General features: G+C 37.7%; 1 protein-coding gene across 1 annotated transcript in view; it reads left to right on the top strand.

Moving 5' to 3' along the window:
- SAMSN1 (SAM domain, SH3 domain and nuclear localization signals 1) overlaps positions 1–25,436 on the top strand; it is a 94,781-nt gene that overhangs the window by 14,481 nt on the left and 54,864 nt on the right. The window contains exons 3-8 of the mRNA XM_086763977.1: positions 3,077–3,117; positions 5,592–5,629; positions 11,572–11,639; positions 16,329–16,397; positions 22,396–22,519; positions 23,658–24,034. Coding sequence (XP_086620103.1) covers positions 3,077–3,117; positions 5,592–5,629; positions 11,572–11,639; positions 16,329–16,397; positions 22,396–22,519; positions 23,658–24,034 — 717 coding nt within the window. The remainder of the gene's footprint in view (positions 1–3,076; positions 3,118–5,591; positions 5,630–11,571; positions 11,640–16,328; positions 16,398–22,395; positions 22,520–23,657; positions 24,035–25,436) is intronic.

The raw sequence follows: 25,436 nt of genomic DNA, 5'->3' as shown, positions 1-25,436 counted from the left end.
GCTGTTCTTCTCTTCCGGATAGCTTAGAAGACCTGTTTAGTATACAAAATATTTTGCCTTGGATGTTCCCACTCCAGATTCCTATGGTACTGTCTTATGCTGGTTATACACACTTGCCTTTTGGTTTTAATCCTCTCAGGGAATTGGCATACTAACTTTTTGGTTACTTTACCTGTTGCTCAGCTTCAGTAATATTCTCAGACAGAAAGAACAGAAATAGGTTTTAAAATCGTTTTTGAACCTCATGCATGGCAAAGCTGAATCGCATTTTCCTCAGAAACAGTTGGTAGCCAACAGTAATGAATTGTATGGGTGCTCTTTGCCTTAACTATCCTATTAATGGAGAAACTGAATTTCTACCTCTTGTAGCTTGGTGTTACAGTCTTCTTCCTTGTGAGCTGTCTTAAGCTTCTCAGGAAAAGAGTTTTCAGTGTTAAAACTATTTTCATGTATTTCCTGTCAGATTGCAATCACCAAATGTCATGAGATTCACATATTTTTCAACTGCTGACCGCGATATGATCGACTACCCTGTATATCAGAAAAGTGCCAAATAATTTATCAATCTTTCTAAGTTATCGCCAGGAAAATCACAATCAGTCATGATACCTGCTTTAGTCTTCAGTGTTATAATTGGCATTTGATTCTAGTGGGGAAAGAAGAGAGCTAGTTATCTGAAACGATAATTTCCCTGTTTGCAAGTCTTAACAGACTCCTGTCTTAACAGACACAGGAGCTCTAGCTTTCTCAGCCAGCTTGTAAATACCAGAGGGACTCATTCAATTCTTTAAATCATAGTTACTAGATAAAAGCAGGGAGGAAAGGACTTTGTTAATAATTTCATAATACTGAGTTTCCACATGTGCAGTTTGTCTTTAGGAAACAGATTGTTCATATTTGGGACAGAATTGTTCCCATAAGCAGGGTAATAATGCACTTTGGAGAACGTGGAGAGTTGAGTCAAGATGAACCTCAATTTATGTTCTAAGATAAAACATATTATTTGAACTACTTAATATCTAGTTCCAGATTAAAGTTACACATGATTTTAAGTGTAGCTAAATACTGAAAAGATACTTAAAAATAAAAAGTACAAACAAGAGCAACTTATTCTTGTACCCCAATTTAGCCAGCTGATTCAGACATAACAGGAAGACGTGTGCCAAATAAAAGGTGCCATTTTTTTAAATGGCCATTTAAACCCACTGTCTTATTTCACTGTGGCACTGTGTCCCATGACATCCAGTGAACTCGTCAATTTCACCTCAATGTATGATGCAATGCCATACATACATCTTTTGGTGGACTTTAAGAAACTGATGCTGAAACATTGATTTCAAATTGTGGAGAAAAAGATCAAGCCTACAATTGTGTTTCATGTTTCACACCAGGTATTTGGCATGTGAAGAAATGAATTAATAGACTTTCCAGGTACATGACCACACTGAGGTTTAGAGAGGATCCTGTCTCAATTTTTTTCCCTGGATCATATAGAGATTCTAACTTACAATATCCTTTGGTCTCTGACCTACATGCATAGTGCTTCCTTTAGCAAGCTTCTATGGTACCAAATATTTGATGTTTTTTAATAAGATGTTGACACTACCCTTTTAATATCACTTTTTAGCATTAAAATAACTTTTGCAACATTTTTTTCAACCTCTCATGTAGTAATTTCTTTAGAGCTATTGAAAAGATTTCTCCCAAGACTAAAATGCTGGATTTCTTTTCAGCAACAAATTTATCTTACATTGCTTGCAGTAGGCAATAAATTCTGTATACTCTTTTGATCTGCACACAGCATCTGTGAACAAATCTACACATGCAAAAAAAAAAGAATTCTGTGGAAACTGTCTACAATTATTAGCATTCACAAATGTCCAGGTGCTAACAGGACCTCTTACCCTCAGCTAAAATAACCTCATAGCAGTAAAACAGCCTTTTCTTAATGCATTCTCCTGAAGAAGCTTAAAAAATCTATGACGGGTTTTACCAGAGGAGGGAAGAAAAAAAAAAATAAAATGCTCAGTTATGCACTTACTTCATTTTATACAGTACCTGTTTCGGCATTTCATCACGCAACCTGGATAACATTTTTAAATTACTGTGATCAGAGCCATGCAGGTGTAGATAGTATTACATGAAGGAAATAAATTAAACATAAGAATATGAGGAATAGGTCCATGCACTGAAGTTTTGATATTTACAAAATAACGAATGGTTCTATATTTTTTTTAATGTCTCTTGTTGCACTGCAGATTGAAGTGGTATTCATCATGGGCATTTTAATCCCAGTTTCTGCTTGCCAAGCTGGAAGAAATAGATATGAAAGTGATAGTGCTTTGATATTTCGTCTCAGGAGATACAAAATACAAAATAGTATAGGGATCAGAAATCTCTTCTGTCCTAACATGACATCCTCAGTTTGTCTTGAAGTTAAAATTAACTTCAAGTCCCAGGGTAACTGCGACAGTGAAGATACAGTGAGATGTTTTTACATCACTTGCAGAGTGAGGCACCCTTTTGTTCACTCTTTCAACACCCACATAACTCTTCTCTTCTTTCCCACATCTTGTCAGGGTACATACCATCTGGGCCCTGGGGGCTATGTGATCTTGCCTCCAGGCCAGTGCTTGATTCTTCTTTGGTGCCCCTCAGAGCTTTGCCAGACTGACTTGCACAACTTTCGGTTTTACTTGCAGAGTTTCCTGTAACATGTGGGTGTTTTATCCCCATTAAATTTAAAAGAGTCATACTATGGAAGAAACATTATATTCATTCTTGGGGTAAGAGTTGTCTTCTCTGGTTCTCCAGGGATATTACCGTTGTCAACTTTTTGGGAGCCACAGATATTGAAATCACCTAAAATTAGGACACATAACTGCATATATTCTCTGCTGCACTGTGTCCTCCACAACTTCAGCTGCTGGAAATAGATAAATTGGAAATGTTAACAGATATTAAAAACATGCATCAAAATAACATAATTCAGTGTCTTTCCAGTAAAAAAAAAAGTATATATTTGAATTAAACATTTTTGATTTTCATAGACTTTTTTTCTCTATCTTTTTAAAAGGATTTTCCTGACTTTGAGAACACAGTGACCAAAAAGAGAAAGTAAGTTGAGACCAGTTCGAGGTCTGCACAGTGTCATTATATTTGTCTGTACCTTTAATCCTTGTTGTTTTATTAATGTTTGTCAATTTTACTTTAATTCTCATAGAGTACATGTAATAATGTTCCAGTTGGAAAGAAAGTAACAAGCCTGTAATGCATTACTAAAGCTCTTTTGCCATGATTTTTTCAAATACATAAAGATTTCTTCCAAAATATCAGAATCAGGACAGCTAAAATCAAATGCAGTTAATCTGAGCTTGGATTCACCATATGTCTGCTTTTCTGAAAGACTGAAGTGGTAACCTATTTTAGAGCATGTTTGTACCATTGACCTGATAATCTCCTGAAGAGTTTTTTGTTTGCGTTTTTAATCCAAGTAAAAAATTAGTTTGCAAAATGATTCAGATAAAGCAGGTCAGACTGTATTTTATCAAGTGTGTTTGTGACAGCAGCATGCTTTGCATCCATTTGTTAAGACACAATGCTATGGTTTGGGCTAATCATTAATATATGGTAGCAAGCAGAGGATTTTATTTGAAAATTCTTTTTCCAGCTTCAGATTGAAGGCCATTGCATTACTGAAGTGGCCCCCTTCATATGAAATCTGAAATCCTGCTTAATGGAATGACAGAGATAGACTTTATCTGTCTGTCTGTGACAGACATGAAAATCCCTAGACAATTTTTGATGTTGGTTTTTTTTTTTAAGTTCTTAGGTGGGGCTCCACTAAATTCACAACATCAATGTTCTCTCTGTCTGTTGTTGAGAAATTTCAAAATAGATAAAGATTTCAAAGCAAATCAAGAGTTCCTTTGTCTTAAGTAACAGTTTTGATGTATTTCTGGTCATCTGATAAAAACACTAGTAACTTATCAACTGCAAACACAGAGGTGTATGCACTCACAGCTGTGAGATCTCAGTTATCAGTGACCAGCCAGGGCTCAGTGAAAATGCTCCTACAATGGCATTAAATAAAGTGTGGACATAACTCTATTATTCACAGTTTTCTCATCATTCTTTAACACTTTTAAGGAAGCCAACTACTGTGTAGGCCTTACCCAAGGTTTACCCTGCCAAGGTCTACCACATATGATACAATCACCTAGCTGCCTAAGAGTATCCTGCTTAGATCAGAACTAAGTCTGCCCCAGGAATAGAAATAGTAGTCTATAGCAACAGTGTCAAATCTTACCGTGCAAATAAAACTATTCTATTCTAAAACTAATCCTATTCTAAATGGATTATCAGAATTTAGAAGGGTTACCTAGATCATTTGACTAATCAACATAAAAAAAAATGAGCAAGCTGGATGAAAAGAATTTCTCTCAACATGAAAATATTTTGTAATGAAAATTATTTTGTTTGAGTGTCCAGCCATCACTATCCTGGCATGATACTCCCACTGATAACATAGAAATTTTCACATTGGCCTTTTCTATTGATGTGAAGAAAATGAATGAGGAATTATCATTCTCTTTTTCTTACAATGGGGCAAAAATGAAGCACCAAAAAAAATAGAGCAGCAGAAATAAAATAAACAGAAGTATGCCTTGTTTAGACAGTAAGAATTAAATTATGGAACTCTGGAAGCAAAAAGAAATACAAGTGGCTTCAAAAGGAACTACTGCTTATGGGCCAGTTGCTTAAATAAATAATACTTCAACTGCACCCTCTTGCTCAGGAAACCCTTCAGCACCTGCATGCCTGTACTTGGGAGACGAATCTCAATTTTTGTGCTCTTTCCCTTCTGTTGATCACAGTCACAGATTAGAGAGTCTTTGGTCTCATCTGGTATAATCTTCTGGCTTCATTCTCTAGCTCATAGATTACTGTCTATTGGGCTTTTATGGATAAAGTGAAACACATTAATTCACAAGGTAAATCTTTGTTAATTCAAAGATTTTTTTTTCTTCTCTAAGTTAGTATATTCTTTAAGTCCTCATCTAAATCACTGACCACAGATGGAAGTATGAGTTAGGACTATTCCTTGATGTAAATGTGCAAAAAGATCAAGGTTTTTTTGGGTAATAAAGTGTCACTCAAGTTCATGGGGACAGTACGCTCTTATGTAGCTCTTTCATTCAATCCATTATTATGTTGCCAAATTTCAGACACTAATTTCTAAAAGTTGTAGGACACTTCAGATCATGTCTAAATAAAAATATCACTTGTTTTCATCTTGGTGGGCTCACTGATTTACTCATGAATTCTTCATTCCAAAAATAAACTTGAATAGCATATTTTTACAGAATGAAACCTCAGAAGCTTTCCGAGCTTTGTGTGGCATGTGGGAGTAGATGATTGGGTGAATGAGAAAAGCCAAGTAACTCCAATTAAAGCCAGTGGGAATTGCACAGCTAAATCCCTGTGCCCTGCCTTGAAGAACTAGGTTGAAAATATCCATCTTTGATTAAATGTGCTTTCGTTTTTCATTCTGGCTTTCAGCTAATGGTAAATTCTTTTAATTCTTTTAGATCCATCCAGAAGTCCATGTCTGAAAATGAAGCATTTGGTTAGTAACTGCTTAAATAATTTACTGTATACTTGCTAATCTCACAGAGCAAACTTTAATTAAGGATCTGATTTGCTTTACAGCTGTTGGAGCAAATGCACAGGAAAGGCAAAAACACAGTTAAGCTATCAATATATTCCTTGCTTTCTACAGACAAGTTTGTAGATAGATATTAAAAACAAACTAGTTAAACATAGAAACCAAATTGAGATTTAAATAACCTAGTAGGGGACAGCATGAGAAATACTCAGCATGCCCAGTGTTTCTTTTGATAAATTCAATAAAAAATTGAAATATCTCTGATCTAATCAAATTCAGGGCCCTGCCCATTCCCATGTTAAACTACTTTGCTTCAACTTTCACAGACAAGTTCACTAAAGAAGAAAATCAAGGTTTTTTTTTTTTCAACCTGTCCTGAAACTGCATATTATTATTCATACTTGTGATTCAATGGGTTCTATTTTTAAAATTATCTGTAGGAAATATTAATCAGTTCCTTAAAAAGTAATTTTTTTTTTTTTTTTTCCAGTGAGAGCTTCCTGTTAACATTCTATTATCCATTCTCTGGAGTTTGAGTTTATTTGTATCTATCCCTTACTGAATAAAAAGGGTTTTTTTTATCTGCCTGTAACAATGCAGCTATATGTCATAACACTGTATCTCAGACAGCTGGAAGTTCTCCTGTGTTAAGACTTCATTAGGTAGCCCTGCACTGGGAAGACTTTCATGCAGAACAGTATCACCTGGTCTACAGCATCGAGGCTGCAATGAATTCCCAGCACTTGACAGAATCGACAAGTGCTTTCATAAAGAAAATTTTCTTACATAGAGTGAAACCTAACATTAAAAAAAACCAAACCAAACAAAAACAAAACCAGAAAGCACAAAAAACCTTCATAGTTATCAACATGCTGTGAAGCATGACTGCTTTCAAGTTCAGTGAGAGAACAGGAGAATGGCCATCTTGCTCTCAAAGCCAACCTAATTTCTCCCATTCAGGCTGACACAGTACTAGCCTTGGAGTGTGTATGAGACAGATGTGGGCATCTTCGATGCTGTTTCTTGCTAACACACTAGCTGGTTAATTGTAAAATTAAATAACATTTATACAATTCCTGGAAGCAATATAAAGGCACAGATGTTATGTGGGCTCCTAGGTCTTGAAACCAGGGTTAAGATAACAATCATTCTGGTCGTGTTCTAACAGTGTTAAATGAGATATTAGACAGCAGTAAAAGATGATAAAACTTGAAGTCTGCTCACAATAAATACTATCCGTCCGTCAAATTTCCTATATTGTGAAATCATAAATTCATTTCTGTGTTTGAGCAGACGCTACAGTGTTCTGCAAGCTTGTTTGATTTGCATTCTGGTGCTATTTTTATAGACTTTCCTGTTATTTCACAGGTTTGCTATGAATTCAGGTTACTGCTCTCTGTGCTTTTACTTTAGACAGGAAAAATGTGAATGGCACACTTTGGCAGGGTTCCAGGAAGCTGGAGAATGATTTGAACGTCAGAAGGCACTGTCAGCTTGAAGGTAATTGCTAAACATATTTCAGCTGATTTTGCATTTTCCACAAAGTATTTTAAAGGGCAGCTAGGAAAATTTCTCATTTTTCACCAATAATCTAGCTAAATAATTTGTCAAGTCCTTTTGAGATTTATCATGTCCTCAAGGGGGGAAAAAATGTAGTTAAAATAAAACTTCCTTTAAAACTTGGAAGCTAAGAACACACTGGGAGCAATTCAGTCTGTAGTCCACAGGCCAAAGAGGACTTCCACTACAGTAAATTGCCATAGTCATGTTGTATAAAGCTTGCCAACTGTAATATAAGCCCATAGTAGGAATCCTTGTTCCCTGTATACTTTAGACTACTCCAGGTATCCAATAGGGAAATAGTAACTTTTCCCAGAAAAAAAAACTCGTGACAGATGCTAAAGAGAGTTGGTAAAATTTTGTAGGCAATTGTTTTGTCCAGTTCTCTTTCTAAAGCTATTTTGATCAACTAATATATGGGAATTTGATAGTGACACTGTTTAAAACTTGATCAGCATAAATTAATTAAATAACTATGAGAAATAATAAAAGAGCAGTCACCTTGTCTATTTAAACATAAACATAAACACAAATATAAACTATTTAAAAATTAAAATGCTTTGATATTCTGCTTACTGTTGCTTCCAGGAATGGAATTTGTATTTGTACTTTTTAAAGTTAAGGTAGATCCATAATAGTTGCCTTGTGAGACCAGACCAGACAAGGTTCAGCAGAAATAGAAACCAAGATATGTGAGATTAAAATGGATAGGTGTTTTGTTCTCTACTTAAGCCAACAAAGTGGGAAGATGGCCATTGTCTTAAGTTTTAATATCTCCTGTACAAATGGATATGCCAAAGAAAGCACAGGACAGGACATCAGCTTTCCTTCTGGATTTCATTGACTTCACCACTTCAAGATAAACTCTTAAATGCTTGGAAAATAGATCTGAAATTGCAATATCTATTGTATTTCCCCATATATGGGCAAATTTGTCTTCTTGGAACCAGAACCAGAAAGAAGAGATGACAGGAAAATTTAGCAGAACTCTTCTCTTGTGATGAACCGATGAGGGGAAAAGAGACCTTCAGTGAGTCTCATTGACTTGAAAGGGAAAAGGTTATAATGATATATGAAAGAAAAATGAGGCATTTTTCTCCAGATGAGAAAAATACCTCATTTTTACTTACTTTCAACCAAAAATATTTTGGAATGATTCCTCAAAGTATTCCAAAGTTTGTCAGTTTGGAGGTGGAAAAAGACTGAATGAGAAAACAGAACTTTTTGACCTTCCTCCAGAGTCTTTTGTACTCAAGACTTTTTTTACCTTTTTAAATATCCAGAGCATGCAAAAGAAGCAGTGCACATTTTAAAAGCTGACAAGTGTTGTAATTGAAGGGCAGGAGCCCAGAGGGAACAGGAAGCAAAGCTGGCAGCTAAATAAAAATGTCCCTTTCCCCTACTGCAGTGAAATTATTTGAAGGGAAGTCCCCTTCACACAGTGGTGAAAACCATTGCAATGAGATTTACAATGTATCATTATTGATTATAATTTGTCACTATTGATCAAATGTTTCTCTTGACAGAGATAATCCTTCAAGGTCTGCAAGTCTATTGCATAATATGAATTTCTGTTAGATGTAATAAACCACGTGTGGTGGTCAGCGTAGACTTCTCTGCTCACTTCAGAGCTATATTCACAGACCTGATCCAAATCTCAATTAAGTCAATGAAAGGAGGCGTCCACTGATGTTGGTAGCCTTTGGATTAGGTCCTTAATGCTTCTGTGTGTATAAACTCTACAAAAAATCAGTTTTTCAGATTGATAAGGCAGTAAAAACATATATATACCACAGACACAATAGTGGGAATACTTATCTTTGCTCACAAGCCCAAACCCAAACCATCAGTACCATATTTGTCAGCCTAAAAGTGTCATTGTTGAAAACGTTGACTATGTAAGTCACAGTCATTGGGCTTCCATGAAAGATCATTAAGGAGACAAACAGAAAAGGGCTGACACTTCTCAGAGTCAGTGGCCATAATTCTCCACTGCTCCTAATTCACTCCACAGTAAAGTCACTGGTACCTGTCGCCAGACTGGGAAGAGAACACTGCAGTTTACATATATCTTTTGCATGTTGGTTGGTTGGTGGGTTTTTTCCCCATACACTCTATTCCATATTTCAGTGGATTGAAGAGCTGATTTAAACAAGATTTAATAGTACTGCAGATGCATATTAATACGGCTAGCAAAAGAGATCATTGTTGGGATGGGAACACTAAGGTTTGCTTTAATAACTTGCTGTTGTTAATTTGATTTTGCCAAAAATTTCAATTAAAAACAGTGTCACTGTAAGTAGTCTTTCAGGCTAAAGTCCTGCAGTTCTTTGTGATTCAGCTGCAAACAGCTACCAAATAATAGTATTTTGGATGAGACTGTAAGAGGACTTGTAGGCATAGGACTGAAAACAGCAAGACTTAAGTTTTAGGGTAAACTTACAGAGCACAGGTACATGATGTACAGAGATGCCTGCAGGAGATTAAAACAAGTGAGCCTGAGGACCAGAAATAACCCACTTATGTGAAACTCATGTCAGATAAGCACTGCTTGACATGACTTACGCTGCTTCTAGAAGACCAGGTAACTCTATATTTAAATAGAAAACTGGATTGTCAGACACCTGGCCCTCAGTGACCTCAAGGAGATTTGCATGTGCTTGAGACATCTTAAAATTTGGTCAGTCGTGTTAGATTTTGGAATCTAACCCACTTAGAAAAGCTTTTGGTTTTACTGTAACCATCAAGTCTGAGGGAGAAAAACACTGTCCTATAATCATAGGAGCTCTTACAGAAGCCTCCAAAGACAAACTCATGCAATAAAATTTTCCATTACTCATTTTTCCTCTTCCTGTTGAAGCACGTGGCAAATAAAGGAAATTGTTTGATGGGGTTTTCTATACAGTTGACCTATTGTTTCAAGGCAGAACTACGATATGAAGAGAGTGTTGCTCTTTTTTTTTCTGATGCCTAGGTTGTAATTTGTGAGTTTTAACTCAGTCGTACAACATCCAAGTTGTAAAATTGTAAGGAAGATTATTTGTTATTGTGTTATAATTTTTGTTTGCAGAGGATTTTCTTTTAGGAAAAATAAGGATCCTAAAAAAGTCTCTTGATTTAGAATTGGCTTTAAAAATAAAATGTATGTGCTAACTTTTGGCCCTTTACTTTTTTCACTCACATGAGTTTAGGGTTTGTTTTTTTTTTTTGCTAGCTTTACACACATTGTGGTCTCATTTAATTCCAAAATAAGCATAGGCATTTTGAGGACTGGGACCTTACTTACCTCTTTGAATGTAAGTTTTCCTGGTCCTATTCAAATACTTTTTTTTTCATGTGATAGCTGAATAATCTCAGTCACTTGGAATTATTCACGGAATAAATCTTTTTTTTTCTGCTGATTGTAGACAAAACAATTCAACCAGTCTCACCTGCCTACATAGAGCCTTTGTGAATCTGTATGTTAAGTTAGCTATCCTTTTGTGAATAGGAGAATTACTGATGTTGTAAGATATTCCTTAGCAGCAGAAAGGAGGCCAAGTTAGGATTAGTGAGAAAAAAAACCAAACCAACAACACATTCCTACTGTTTTCTAGTAACTTTGGAAAAATAGGATAGCATTTTGGGCTGTGATTAGAAGATAATTTTTCTTTTTTTTTTTTTTTTCTTGAAAAATAACTAAATGCTTCTGATCTGTGTGTTGATGGAATCTAATCACTAGGGTCTTTCTACAGTAGTATAATGGTGGATGCTTTGCCTTAAGAGTGGGAGTAAGAGTAGATCTTTCAAGGTAGCCTTACTAAAACTAAACTTTCCAAATGGTTGTTTGACCTATTATTGCTCATTGTTGTAATGAAGAAAAATACTCTTCCCATGCAAAGTATTCATTTCTTGGAAGAAATAGGAGGACGTTCATCCTTTGAAAGCAATTTGTAATCTAATCTAAGCTAAACAGATCTCAATTGCTAAAATCAATTTTTGCCCAGGGCCTTAATTTTTTACTTGAAAATTCTACACTCTTCTGCTGTAAATTAGCATGGCAAAAGAAAGCACTTGGGGGGATTCTGGGTTTGTAAACTGAGGACTAAGTATAGATGAAGAAGTAAGCATGAATTAGAGTTTTCTATGTGAGTCAGTTTGACAGTTTATTCTGTAGTCTTACTTCAAAGCAGTTTGAGATAAAATGCAAGCTTAAATGATATAAGATTAACTTCAGAGAGTAAAAATGGCAGCTCAAATCATCAAGTGCGATTCAAATTATATTCCTCAGAATAACTTAAACCAGGACATTTTAAAGCATGTTTTCTTTTCTTTTCTTTTTTGTTTTTCATCATAATTCACAGAAGATAGTATTATTGGTGATGGGATACATTTGCTGCAAGGAAAGAAGATAGAAGAAACCACATGCCAGGTGAGAAAACTATTCTTCTTTTCAGAATCTAAAATTTCATTCCAATAAAATGGATATTTCTTAGTTCCATTCAGTATTTGCCTAGCCTAAGCTTCATACTGAGTATGTCTGTATATTTCAGAAGCTGAGTTTAAAAGAAGACTCTGGTGCACCATTTTCATTATGCAGACCATACGTGTTTTAATACTTAGAAAGCTTTTTCTTTTGCTGAGTGAATACGTTTCTGCTAAATCAATGTGGTGGAATTCTGTCTAGCAAGACCTGTACTGAGGGTTTAGATCTGTCTTGTATGATCCATATTGGCATATATAGCCTAATGCTTTCTGAATTTCTATAAACACATACTGTATCCCCTGTTCACAATACTACATTAGTTATCCCACTAGTATGAGCAATTAAGGAATTCTGACCCTTGGGTTTGCAGAAGAGTAATAATGTCAAAGTAGGTAACAACCCATCAGCTGGTGAGTAGCAGAGTGGTGGGGAGAAGGACTTGTAGCTCTAGAATTAGAACAATTGACATTTGCTTTTTATTTCACTTCCAGTCCAATATTTGCCCTGATAATATGTTACCTAAAGGGCCAATTCATACCTATTGCAAATCAGCTTAGCTCTGCAGATTTCACATGACACAACAGTTTACCCAGTTTGAGAATCTTACTAAAAGTGTCTAACACACACCAATATATGTTTTTGTGTGTATAAATGATGAATTAATACAATAAACTATTTAAAAGTTGAAAACCTGGTAAATTTTCCTTTACAGAAAGTGTATTACATTCAAGGTGAATATTAAACTTTATAAAAGGCTCCAAGCTGTGTTTCCTCTGCTGTTTCTATACAATGTCAGGAGTCCTTTTGGATGTTCAGATTAAAAGACAGAAAAAACTGTACATGCATCACCCTGAAGGCATCTGAGATAAGACAGAGAGCTGTGAAGACACACACTTTAGGTAGTGTTCAGCTTCAGTGTAGGCTGGAGACAAAATCTGGCTTAAAAAGACAAGTCAAATGATCTGTATATTGGGGGACAGACGACCGTATTGGTGACTTTAAAGCCAGTATGTTCCGGGTTTCTCCTGCTTTCCCTCCAGGTTTTATCTGTCCCTGTATTGTAAGTTTGTTCCCATGATTACCTCCTCTCCCCACTGCCAAAAAGTAGATGAAGAGGAAGGTAAGGAGAAAATAACTATTTTTTTCTTCTGCGTCTCTCATTCTCTTTCTCTGTTATCTTCCTATTGCCTTCTAAGTATTAAGAAGACAGATAATTCTTTAACTTCCCACAGCAGTTCTTCCCTTAATGTAAGGGATCTCTGGCTCTTCCCCTACCCTGCCATGGCAGCTTCTGGGCTGACTCCTGGTTAGGATCCCGGAGGCCATTGCCCAGACATGATAGGATATGGAGGGAAAAAGGGAAGAAGAAGTAATAGGAAGTAAGGTCTATGTTTGCTTTAAGTATAAGTTTCCTTAAAATCTCTTAATGCATCTCCCCATGAACCATTCACTCCATTTTAAAAGCAAAGTTCTATTTTTGACTTCTCTAATTTTTTGAAGATGCTTTTTGGGGCACATGACCAACAAGCAGTAGAAACTTGGATACCTCCAAGCTTTGGTACAAAGTTAAGACCTATTGAACTTGGCTTTTACAGCTTGCTTTTTTTTTAAAAAAAATCATTTTTTTATTACATTATTTTGAATTTTAGTGTTTATTATTTCCAGCCTTCATTAGCATCAAGATAACATTGATATAATGCCCTTTTAGGCTTCCAAAATAGTCTAATTATGTCTATTTTCATTTGCTGTACTGCATTATACACACAAACAAGGAAATGCTGACAGAACAGCATTATGGGGGAAGCGCTCACACTTTTTCTGCCAAAACAGCACAAATGAGTGCCCTTATGAAGTGCCTGTATACTGATGCACACCGCGTGGGGAACAAAGACAAGGAATTTGAGGTCTGCGTGCAGTTGCAAGGCTGCGGTCTCATTAGGATCACAGAATTGTGGTGGGATAGCTCACACAACTGGGGTATAAGCTGCCATGGATGTCACTTTTATCTTCAAGAGGGCCAGAAAGAAAATCCAGGGAACTACAAGCCAGTCAGTCTTACCTTAATCTCCAGGAATGTGAAGGAGCAAATCCTCCTGGAAACTATTCCAAAACATATGAAGGGCAAGAAGGTGGTTGGAGGTTGTCAGCATGAATTTATGAAATAGAAATCATGCCTGACCAGCCTGAGGGCCTTCTACAATGAAATTACTAGCTTGGTGGAAGAGGGGAAAGCAGTGGATGTCGTTTATCTTGATGTTACTAGGACTTTCAGCACTGTCCCCCATAACGTCCTCATCGACAAACTAATTAAATAGGGACTAGAAAAGTGGACAGTGAGATGAATTAAAACAAGGTTGAACTGCTGGGCTCAGAGGAATGTGAGTAATGGCCTAAAATCCCACTGGACACCAGTCCATAGTGGTCTACCCCAGGTCGATCCTGGGTCCAGTGCTGTTTGTCATCTTTATTAATCACCTAGATGATGGGACAGAGTGCACCTTCAGCAAATTTGCAGGCAGTGCAAGACTGGGAGGAGTGGCTGATGCACCAGAGTTGTGCTTGCCCATCAGAAGACCTTCAACAGACTAAAGAAATGGGCAAACAGGAACCTCATGAAGTTCAATAAAGGGAAGTGCCAACTCCTGCACGTGAGGAGGAAGAACCTCTTCTGCTATTAAAGGCTGAGGGTCAAGTGGATGGAAAGAAGCCTTGCACAAAAGGTTCTGGGGGTCCTGGTGGACACTATGAGCCAGCAATGTGCTCTTAGAGCAAAGAATGACAACATCCTTTTAGGCTGCATTAGGCAGAGCATTGCCAGCAGATCAAGGGAGGTGATCCTTCCCCTCTGCTCAGCAGTGGTGAGCTGACCCATCACATGATTGTGCTAAGTCCAGTTATAGTCTCTCCAGTACAAGACAAAAGGGAAAATACTGGAATAAATCCAATGAAGGGCCATGAAGATCATTACGGGACTAGAGCATCTGTCATACAAAGAGAGGCTAAGAGAGCTGGGACTGTTCAGCCTGGAGCAAAGAAGGCTCAGGGGGATCTGATCCATGTGTACAAATACCTGATAGGAGGGATAAATTGAAAAGCCAGATTCTTCTCAGTGGTGCCCAGTGACAGAATGATTGACAATGGGCACAAACTGAAATACAGGAAATTTCATTTAAGATAAAGAAAGCAGGTCAAACACTGGAAGAGGTTTCCCAGAGAGGCTGAAAGACCAACTGGGGAACTACAGACCAGTCAGACTGACCTCTGGACCTCTTTACCTCAAAATGCTGTGTAAAGTCCATCTTTGGAGACACTCAAAACACAGACCTATGGAACTTGCTCTGGTGGACCTGCTCTGAGCAGGGAGTTAGACTAGACAATCCCCAGTGAGGCCTTCCTGCCTCAACTGGTCTGTGTGAATCTGTGATCCTATGAGACATGGAAGAGACAAATTTACAAGCAAGAGTAAATAGAACAGATGACCATTTTATGTTTTTTCCTCTCTCTCAAAAAGAAAAGAAAAAAAAAAGCAAGCAAAGAAAACAAATAAGCTTCCCTGAGTGTTTCACAAAAACTTTAATCCCTCTCCACTTCCTAAACAGATGCTCATATAATTCTATTCATTCTGTAAGTTCTGGAAAGTGGAGGCTTGGAACAGAATTACAGGTTGAGGAACACTGCATGAGAAATACTGTAATAATTGTACCTTACCATAAAAAATAGCTTTACTTTCTGCATTTATCTTTCATATCTTTTTTCTTGTTTGTTCATGTCTAGCAGGGCTCCCTTGATGGCTCAAACCCCTTGTAGCATATTGGGAAGGACATAAAATGTGAAGTAATACAGTCTTTGGGCTAATACATTTTCAAAAATGTTTCATGGCTCATTTCTCACGTAAATTCTTAGGTTGCATTCAGCCTTCAAAGTGTCATTCATATTCATGAAGAAAAAGGCTAGTGTTCATTACTTTCACTGATAAGCTATAAGCACTGTCAGGCTTGCCCACTAGGGACTGCATCAGTGCCCCGGGGAAAGTGAAGTGTATTCTCATGGTGTCCTATCACGAGGACACTGTGACCAAGAAATAGATTATGGGCAGATGATGAAAGTGTATATAGACTTGTCTTTTGTTAATTCTGGGGATCCTCCCATTTCCTCTGCATTGTTAATCGAATTCAAACTCACATCCCTGGGGCTCAACATCCCAGGCAAAATGAGGTGAACTGAATAAGATTCTTTTTAGAAATACATCAGTGACACTTGCTCCTCAGCTGGGGGGTTGCTGCTGAAGGAAGTGTTCTGTGGCCTTCCTGCTCACTGAGAAAGGAAAGCCAAGATCTAGGATGACACTTAAGTGTCCCATGACATAATTCATGGCTTTGTTGTTGTACCACATACACTGTGATGTCTCCAAGGTGTTACTGAGTCCCAGATAACTAAGGAAATTAAGACAGCTCAATATCAAACTGATTTCAACCGATGTCAGTTGGTGTATGTCAGCGATTGCTTTTATATGCACACAGTACTGGATTGAAAGACTGCTGAGCTCTCCATCTGTACTCAATGACACAATACTAATTATGTTTATTCATCTTATATATGTTGGATTTTTTAAATTTTACTTTTCTTACCACCTAGGTGATAAACTATGAGCAGTGGATTCCACCACGAGTTCACAATCCAAGTGTCCCTAGTAACAGTGACATGGTGAGTTCCCACAAAAATAATTCATTCTTTTTTCATCAGCAGCTAGAAGTCTGGAATAACATGCTGGTTTAGTAGGATTTCCTTTACTGTATGTTGCTTCCTCAAAAGCTGAAAGATCTTTATCCATGTCCATGCTATTAATCATTATATCTCTTTATATTTTATAGAATACCTTATTATTGCTCTGTAATTAATAATGATATTTCTTTATCTTTTATAGAATAACTTATTATTGTTCTGTGATTCCCAGGAGAAAATTTGCCTAGAATCCTAGCCTGCTTAGTTTGACTCTGCACTCATTTTGTGTAGCTGGAGTACAAGACTGAAATAATGGGAATATTTAAAGGCCAGATAAGTATAGGCAGCAGCACATGGAAGAAGTTTGTGCAGTACTTGTACACATGTTGGTTGACCGTGGCTTTAATGACATTTTTTAACATAAAATTTATCCAAATTTGGTGCATTTTACAGAACTAACTCTTCGTTTAAATAGAGCAGAAATTTCTCTATCATCAAGTACTATTTTAATATTCACTATGTGCAGCAAGGGTATTACTGAAACTTTCCAAAAATTTACAATAATGATAGCATCATTGACACAGTAAACATGCAGTAATTTTTGTTTTCTCACTCTTACACTGTATACTGAATTTAAGTGCATAGGTTATCATGATTAAGTCGTCGCAGTTCTTTGGGAAAGGCAAACCAGTTGAGAAAAAAATCACAGAGATTAGACTCTGCCATGACTAAATTCTTTATGCTGAGAAGTGACATGCTGTGCAAGTACTTTTATTGAAATTAATGCAGTTACACCCAGGAAAGAGAGTGCTCAAAAGGACTGAGATTGCTGGAATCTGACCAACACTGTTTTACACTTAGCTTAGAAATTGCTTTATTTCTGTTACCAGGTTAATCCTCATAACATCTCAGTGAGCAAAGATTTCTAAGGTATTTAGAATATCTTAGGATAAATTGGAAACAGTTTATAAGACGCAACTTAGGTCTTTGTTTTTCCTGTAATAGATTTTTAAATGTATATTTTTTGCCCTCACGTATTCATGCATACTTCATGCAAATTATTTGCAACTAAAAGGCAGCCTGTGATTTATTTTTTTACACAATTCATTTTTATTTGTGATGTGACATGATTTTGCATGACTTAAATTCATTAAGCAGGGAAATAAAGAATATTCTTGTTCATGAGGGAATTCTTTCCTTATATATAGCTTTGCTTATAGACTGGGCAAAACACAAGCTCAGCTACAATATTCAAGTGAGCAGGTGCTCTGACCCAAGAACATAGAGGAAGCAGAAATCTAAAAGTATTTAAATGTGTTTTTAAAACTAACAGCTTTTTATGAGTAGAGACTTACTGCTCTGTTCACTGGTCTTCAGTATTTCTCCATAGTTCATTTTGGAACATCCTTCCTCTTCTGCAGAGAAGGAAGATACTGGAAAGTAGCATACTCCAAATTAGCGTGTATTACTGGTCCAACCAGTAGTGGTGCACATTCTGTTACTGCACTTCCTTCTTTTATATCCTGGACACCAGCAACTAGAGATACCAGATTCCAGATAACACAAAACAGCAAGGAGAAAATTGCTTGAACCCAGCGTGTAACATTTAACAGGGTTTTCTCAATATTAAGCATGCTTTCACTAAGATGTGGCTGAGGGTTACTAGGATAAGACACCAAAACTGTGAGATGAGGATGGTCAGTTCACCTGATAGTCTGTCTGGTTTCCACATTAAAGAATCATAGAATAGTTTGGGTTGGAAGGGACCTTTAAAGGCCATCTAGACCAACCCCCCTGCAAGGAACAGAGACATCTTCAACTAGATGAGGTTGCTCAGAACCCCGTCCAACCTGGCCTTGAATGTTTCCAGGGTTGGGGCATCCACCACCTTTCTAGGCAACCTGTTCCAGTGTTCCACCATCCTCATTGTAAAAAAAAATTATTCTTTATGTCTAATATAAGTCTACCCTCTTTTAGTTTAAAACCGTTAACCCTTGTCCCATCTCTGTTTGCATAGGCAGCTAAACTTCTGGATTTGAATGCTTAGGTAAATCAAAATAAAATACTGTAAATTTAAAAGCTGTCCCATCACTAACTGATACTGCATGAGCTTTATTCTCCATAAAAGGGAGTTGCTGTATTTATTATTTAAGCACTTATGACATTTCACTAACAATAGACTCTACCAAGTGAGTGCTTTTAAGGTAAAGAGGATTAGCGTTTGCCATTAATAAAATTATCTGAATAGATTATCTTCAATTTATCTTGATGTCCCCATGATGGAAATCCCAGATCATAACCCAAAGTCATCATGCTGCTTTTGTATCATAACTTATAAGTGAATAAATGATTATTACTACAAGAGATCTCATATTAGAGCATTATTAGCATTTTAAACCCCCTGTGATTTATGTTGCAAAGACATCTCACAATGAGAGACTGAAAAATTACACTTCAATTTCTCCCTTTAGCTAAGCTAAAACTGCAGTTCTACTATCTTGAATTTGGAAGAGGGGAGAGGCAGCTTGAAATAAAAATCAGAACACAACTAATCTAAGGATGCTTGGATTTGGCCCACAGCGGATGATGAATACTCAGATACAAGCTGTAAAAGGGCCCTAAGCTGATGAGAGCTTTAAGGTGGATCTGCTCACACCCTATCCTACAGTGAAGATCCTCAAGAAAACCTGAAGAGTTTTAAACTCAAAACCACTGGGTTTTACTAGTCTACAAAATAAAATAATTAATTCTTAAAATGGCAGAAACTGAAAGCACCTAAGTTTTGTCTATATTAGTAACTAGCACAGAGTACTATGTGAGTATTGGCACAGTAGAACAGTTGGTGCTGATGAGCTGATGCCCACATTATATGCATTATGGGTGATCTACTTGTGTTCAGATTCTGTATGTTGAACATCCAATAGTACCTGGAATTCCTCGGTTGAACTTCTGGAAAGCATATTTCGTCTTAATTTCATCTGCGATTAATTTTGTTTGTGGTACTCTGAGACCAAAACACAGCTTGCAGTGATAGCTGTGAAATTCACTTCAAATACGTGTCCCTGATTGAAACTAAAATACTAATGTAGCCATAACTTAAAACAGACACCGAGACACAAAAAGGTGTTTACATTCAACTCCTTGGCTTCCCATTATGTTCCTGTGGTTGAGTCCCAGTTCCCAGGAACATAACATGCTCCTGAGAAGAAGGGATTCTAAACCCAAATGCTGTTCACCATGGGAACTTAAACATTACTCACTGTGTTTAGCAAAAGGAGGACTCCTAAGGTCCTATCCTTAAGGAGAGAAGTCAGCATAGCTCCATCAGCATGAACAGAATCATTCTAGTTTACATCAGCCATGAAGGGAGCCATTAAAGCTGTATCTAGAGATATAATAGTAATTGTTATGATTAATATTCACATAGCTAAGAATATTTCATCAGAACAGTCCCTGAAAGAATAAAATATTTTCGTATTTTTTTGTTTGTAACTTTACGCATGTGGTATACCCATGTGTAAATGGGGTACATTTCCATGTGTTTATTTCACTAGGTCGTGCTTGGTTCAAGACAATTTCTAATATTCTGTTAGTCCATTGGTCTTACATGAAGAGGATATATCAGATTCTGCAGACTATAAAATCCCCATGCCAATTTATAGCTGGACGAAGATGCTGGTGCAAATAATTTGGTACAAGCCTTTTCAAGGTTTGAAATCAAAGATCTGAATATATAGGGGAACATCTCACCTATTCACACTTAACTTTCATTAACTCTTTACTTCAACTTACTGTAATTCCAACACAATTGTCCAGTGACACAAAACTATCTAAATACACATAAAATGTCCTTTGCCTGGGCATGGAAGTCTTGGACTTCCATTTCTGCTTCCAGAACATCATGTTGTCATAGAAAAATATCTGAACCTTTGGCACTTGAAGCACAGCCATCTTTACAAGCAGCTATCTGTAAAGTGAGCGATAATCATTTTTTAAGCCTGAAACTAACATACACCTTCTCCCTTATTGCTGCAGGGGGTGGATGTAACTTGTAATATGTGAATGCTGGGGCTTCAGACGTGCCTCATGCTAAGGCTTTGTGAAAAGCCTTTAACCCAAATGAAAGCTGAGGAGTTCAGAATCTCTTGAGACCCATCCCTAAGCAGCCTGCCCTCTATACATTAGACTGGGCTGGCAAACTCCCTGATGACTTTGTCTCAAAGGATTATGCATATGAGGAAGCAGAAAGGTTCTATGATGTGTGACCTAATTGCTGGGGAGAGTGCAGTAGAGGTCTCTGCATTTCTACCTTCTGATAACATCAGCACTAGCACTTAATCATTTGTAATATCGCCAAAGATATATTGCCACAGTAGAATCATAGAATCATAGAATCATAGAATGGTTAGGGTTGGAAGGGACCTTCAAAGGTCATCTAGTCCAACCCCCCTGCAAGAAGCAGGGACATCCCTGACTAGGTCAGGTTGCTCAGAGCCTCATCCAGCCTGGCCTTGAACGTTTCCAGGGATGGGGCCTCCACCACCTTTCTGGGCAACCTGTTCCAGTGTTCTATAACCCGCATCGTAAAAAATTTTTTCCTAATTTCTAATCTAAATCTACCCCCCTCCTATTTTAAAACCATTACCCCTCGTCCTATCGCAACAGGCCCTACTAAACAGCCTCTCCCCATCTTTCTTGCAGGCCCCCTTGAGGTACTGGAAGACCGCTATCAGGTCTCCCCGGAGCCTCCTCTTCTGCAGGCTGAACAGCCCCAACTCTCTCAGCCTGTCCTCATAAGAGAGGTGCTCCAGCCCTTTTATCATCTTCGTGGCCCTCCTCTGGACCTTTTCCAACTGGTCCATGTCCTTCTTGTGCTGGGGGCTCCAGAACTGGACACAGTACTCCAGGTGGGGTCTCACCAGGGCAGAGTAGAGGGGGAGAATCACCTCCCTCGACCTGCTGGCCACGCTCCTCTTGATGCAGCCCAGGATGCGGTCGGCCTTCTGGGCCGCAAGGGCGCATTGCCTGCTCATGTTAAGCTTCTCATCCACCAGCACTCCCAAGTCCTTCTCCTCAGGGCTGCTCTCAATAAGGCCAAATTCATTATCGGTGTAAATAGGTGAACATCCATAAATGATAGACACTATTGTTCCAAAAATTAGCCACCAGTGAATTACAGTTTTACTCATTTCTAATATATTTACTTCTTTTTGTTTCTAATGAAAAGCATATATCCTTTGTGAAACACAGCATATGACTATGGAAGAGAGGTTATTTGCTGTCAAGGTATGAAATTTCTCTCTGAAGCTCACAGAGAAGTTCAGAGTCAGACTGGAAGTGAACTCAAGTGTTTCTGGATTGATCTTCAAGATAGTAGCCGGTTTAACATAAGTGAAAGCATGTGAGATGGCTGCATCTTCACAAAGTTCCTGCTCTAGGAGCCTGTAGTACTCAAATCTTTAATTTCTCCAGTAGGATATTGTTGGAATATACAATAACAGATTTGAATTGCCATTTACATTGTTGTTATTTAATCTAGGAAAGAAAATAAAGCCTTGAACAAAGGAAGACATCAGTATTTCAGAACACACTCCCACACACATTTAAATGCAGTAGCTTGCCACATCTGGGATTTCTGTGCAGACCTAAAATACTCCTGGATAATGTAGTGGATGCATATATTAAAATGTTTTCTGGAACTAATCTGGAATTAAGTATTAAATAATACTAGGGTATTAAGGAAAAGTAATATGTAACAGCAGTATGAACATTGGTCTAAGTTTGATGCCTCTTGTCACTCGGCTTTCTCCTTTTTTGTATATATAGATCCCAAGCAAGGAATTTCCTACCTTTTAAAGCACTGTGTAGATGATTAATTCTTTGAATCTGAGACTTTATCACTCTCAAAATAAGCACCATGTTACCCTCAGTTTTTATTTTTAGGGTTTGAATACTTTTAACATCTTTGGTTTTTTGACAGGGTACAGAACCAGACGATAAAGCAGGGTCCATGGGAACATTAAAACGATTGCAGAAATTGGTCCGAACCAAAAAAACAAGTACACAGAGCTTGGAGGATGTTAAACATGTTTTGATCCCCCTCAGTAAGTAAAGCATCATATCAGCATTCTTTCCAACATTTGGCAAATGACACTATATTGAACATAACTGTAAATAATCCTGTCCTAGTCTGTCATTCACCACCCACAATTTTCAAACCCCAACTGAGATGTTACTGTGATACCACTCTAGTGCTAACTTCCTCATAGTGTGAAAACCTGTTTCCTGTCACACTAGCTTCAGTTTTGTAACAGTATATCTTGCAAGTGGGGATTTTAGCTAAATAGAATTGTACAACAGTGGAGCCTCCGTGCTGGGTACAATTCGTTTTTCAAGTAGTTCCTAGTTTGGTATCATGTTTCAGATCAGAAAGGTAAAACTCACAAATGCAAAGATAACTTCCAGTGTTAATCCATGAGTCAGTAGCAGCTGGGAGCGCAAGAAGGTCTATGGAATGATAAGCAACTCGACCTCCCATCATCCTGATTGCTTAGGGTCATAAGACACAGGAATTCTAAACTGATGGTGAGCTCAGGTTTTTTTTGTCAAGTCTCCTATAGATCACCGATCTGACTGTGCAGCAGTTCTTCATTTGAACTTGTTTTGCTAACGTTAATTTAAGAGTGCATGCATTTGTTGTACAATGCATTTGTGTATATGATTATTTTTAAACCAATACTAAAAAAAAAGTGAGTTTAAACTATCTGATGAACTACTGCTCCAGCCAAATCTTTGCTTAGGCTGAAACACAGGAGGAAATTTAGATTTTAGCAACTGCTTTGTAACTACAACATACATACTGGGAAGGAGTGGGAGTGGAATTATCCAGAAAAGCTTTCCAAACTTTTCCAGTATTTAATCTTAACTCATGCTCTCTGCAACTGTGCAGCACTATGACTTTTAATTAGCAAATTTTCATGTTCAGTGCAGAACCAGCACAATTTTCCAGGCTTTTGAGGGAACAAGACAAATTTACCAAATGGAGAATAAATCTTACTTTTGGCTTAGAAGTCTGACCCAGTACAAAATCCTTTCCATCTCCCTAATTATCATTATTTTTTTATGGAGTCCTCAGCTTTTTCATTATATAGAATGCAACAGACAGAATTTAAGAAAAAAGTGTGGTTTTTTTTCCTCTATGAATTTCAACATACTATAACAGAAGTATTTGCATTTTTAAAGATACATTAGAAGATGCTTGTCTCTCTGAAGAGGAGGAAGAAGCACTAACTTCTTGCATGAAACTGACAAAACCTCAGGAAAAGAAGACCTGGAAAGACAATGTGAGGAGAAAAGAAGAGACTGAGGCTAGGGCAGATTTTATTTCTGCATCTCTGGGCCGCTCATACACTTCCAGACTTAATAACCTAGGAACTATTTCAATACATTCGGAAACTGAATTTCATTTGTGGAGTGACTGGAAGCCATTTCCTGATAACCAGCTATGTCCTTGTGATTTCTTGATTTCAAAAATAGAAGAATGGGAAAACTGTACTTGTTCTTTTCATCAGCCACATCTTACATATTCCCTAACTGACATGGATCTACAGTATGCCTGGGTAAGTGGAAGTGGTTTCTTTTGTGCTGATATGCAAAAAAAAGGTGGAAACTTTTTGCTCTGATTCAGCATTAAAGAGGTGCTGTCATCTTCCATGTGGTTCTGAAATGCAATAAACCAAATTTAGATTTCAGGTAAATGGATGTGAATGCATTGTTCATCACCAGAGGTTCATATAGCCCTAGGTAGTTCATTTTTAACCATGCAGACATCAGCAGCATTGAGACGGAAGACTTTAGGCTATTCTATTTCTCATCAGACACACTGTTCTTTTCATCTGTACATTAAATACTCGTCCTTCCAGGCTTAGAAAACTTTCTGGAAGTCTGGGGTAAGTCAGCAAGGGCCAATGAAGCCAGTGGGCTTGGATCAGGCCCCTAGAGGTCACTGCAATACTAGTAAAGGAGAGTAGAGTTATTTAGACAAACGTCAGCGGTTGACTAGGTATTGATGTTTCTTCCTTCTTGGATCAGCTTAGCTGGTGGAGCCTTTTTTTGCAATTACTTTTGTGGCAGCAAGAAGTTTTTAGGGCCAGATACAAAGGAGCAGTTTAATCTCGGTCTGACATTATCTTTCTGGACAGCTATCTGGAGGAGGCTTTTCTGTTTCAATTGCTGGCTTTTTTTAAAGGGCTATTCAAAACTAGAAAAATAAAACCAAGAAAAACTTCAGTTGGTGAGACGTACAAAATGTGGAGACTGTAATGAGGCTTTGCTCCCTTTCCTCACTGGGCACGGCAGCTCTTCTGGCACCCCACATAGTGGTAAGCACATGGAGGGTGACCTGTTGACTAAAATATATCAGGGAAGAAGTAGCCTCTTTTCCCTTCATGCCCATTCCCTCCACAGTGCTCCAGGGACAGAGCTGGTTCTTACTGTGCAATAAGGCCAGCTCCCAGGAAAGTGCATCTAAAACACGAGGCAACATACCTGCTGAAACCTGCCAGCTGAGTGTTCAAATGGAGACCTGAGCAACGATAACCTAAGATCAGAGAGTGTCCTGCTGAAAACACCATTTCCTCTAACATGTGCTCATGTATCGTTAGTTAAGGTACACACGCATAGATGTATGGGCCAGTATAGCAACCACATTTCTGAATACGTGGAGGTAGTCATTCAGTTTCTTTTCAATGACACAGTGGCTGACATAACAACAGGCAGTACCTGAAATGTGGGATTTATCTAGCTGAATATAGCCTAGAAGATTTTCCTGGGATTTGACATAGAAAACAGAAAGGTTAATCTTTGATTGATGGAACTATAACTAGAAGAGAGAGAAAGCAAGCTACCCCTTAAAAACCTAAGAAAGGTGCAGTAGTGAAAGCCTGGACAGCCTCAGCACTGCGAACTCCCAGGGAGAGCCCCTGGAGATACGCCTTTGAGACAGAGCATTGGCAGAAGTAG

The sequence above is a fragment of the Chlamydotis macqueenii genome, chromosome 1 (genome assembly GCF_036417535.1).
Source record: "Chlamydotis macqueenii isolate bChlMac1 chromosome 1, bChlMac1.mat, whole genome shotgun sequence".
Taxonomy (NCBI): Eukaryota; Metazoa; Chordata; class Aves; order Otidiformes; family Otididae; genus Chlamydotis; species Chlamydotis macqueenii.
This window is presented reverse-complemented; position numbering and strand designations above follow the sequence as displayed.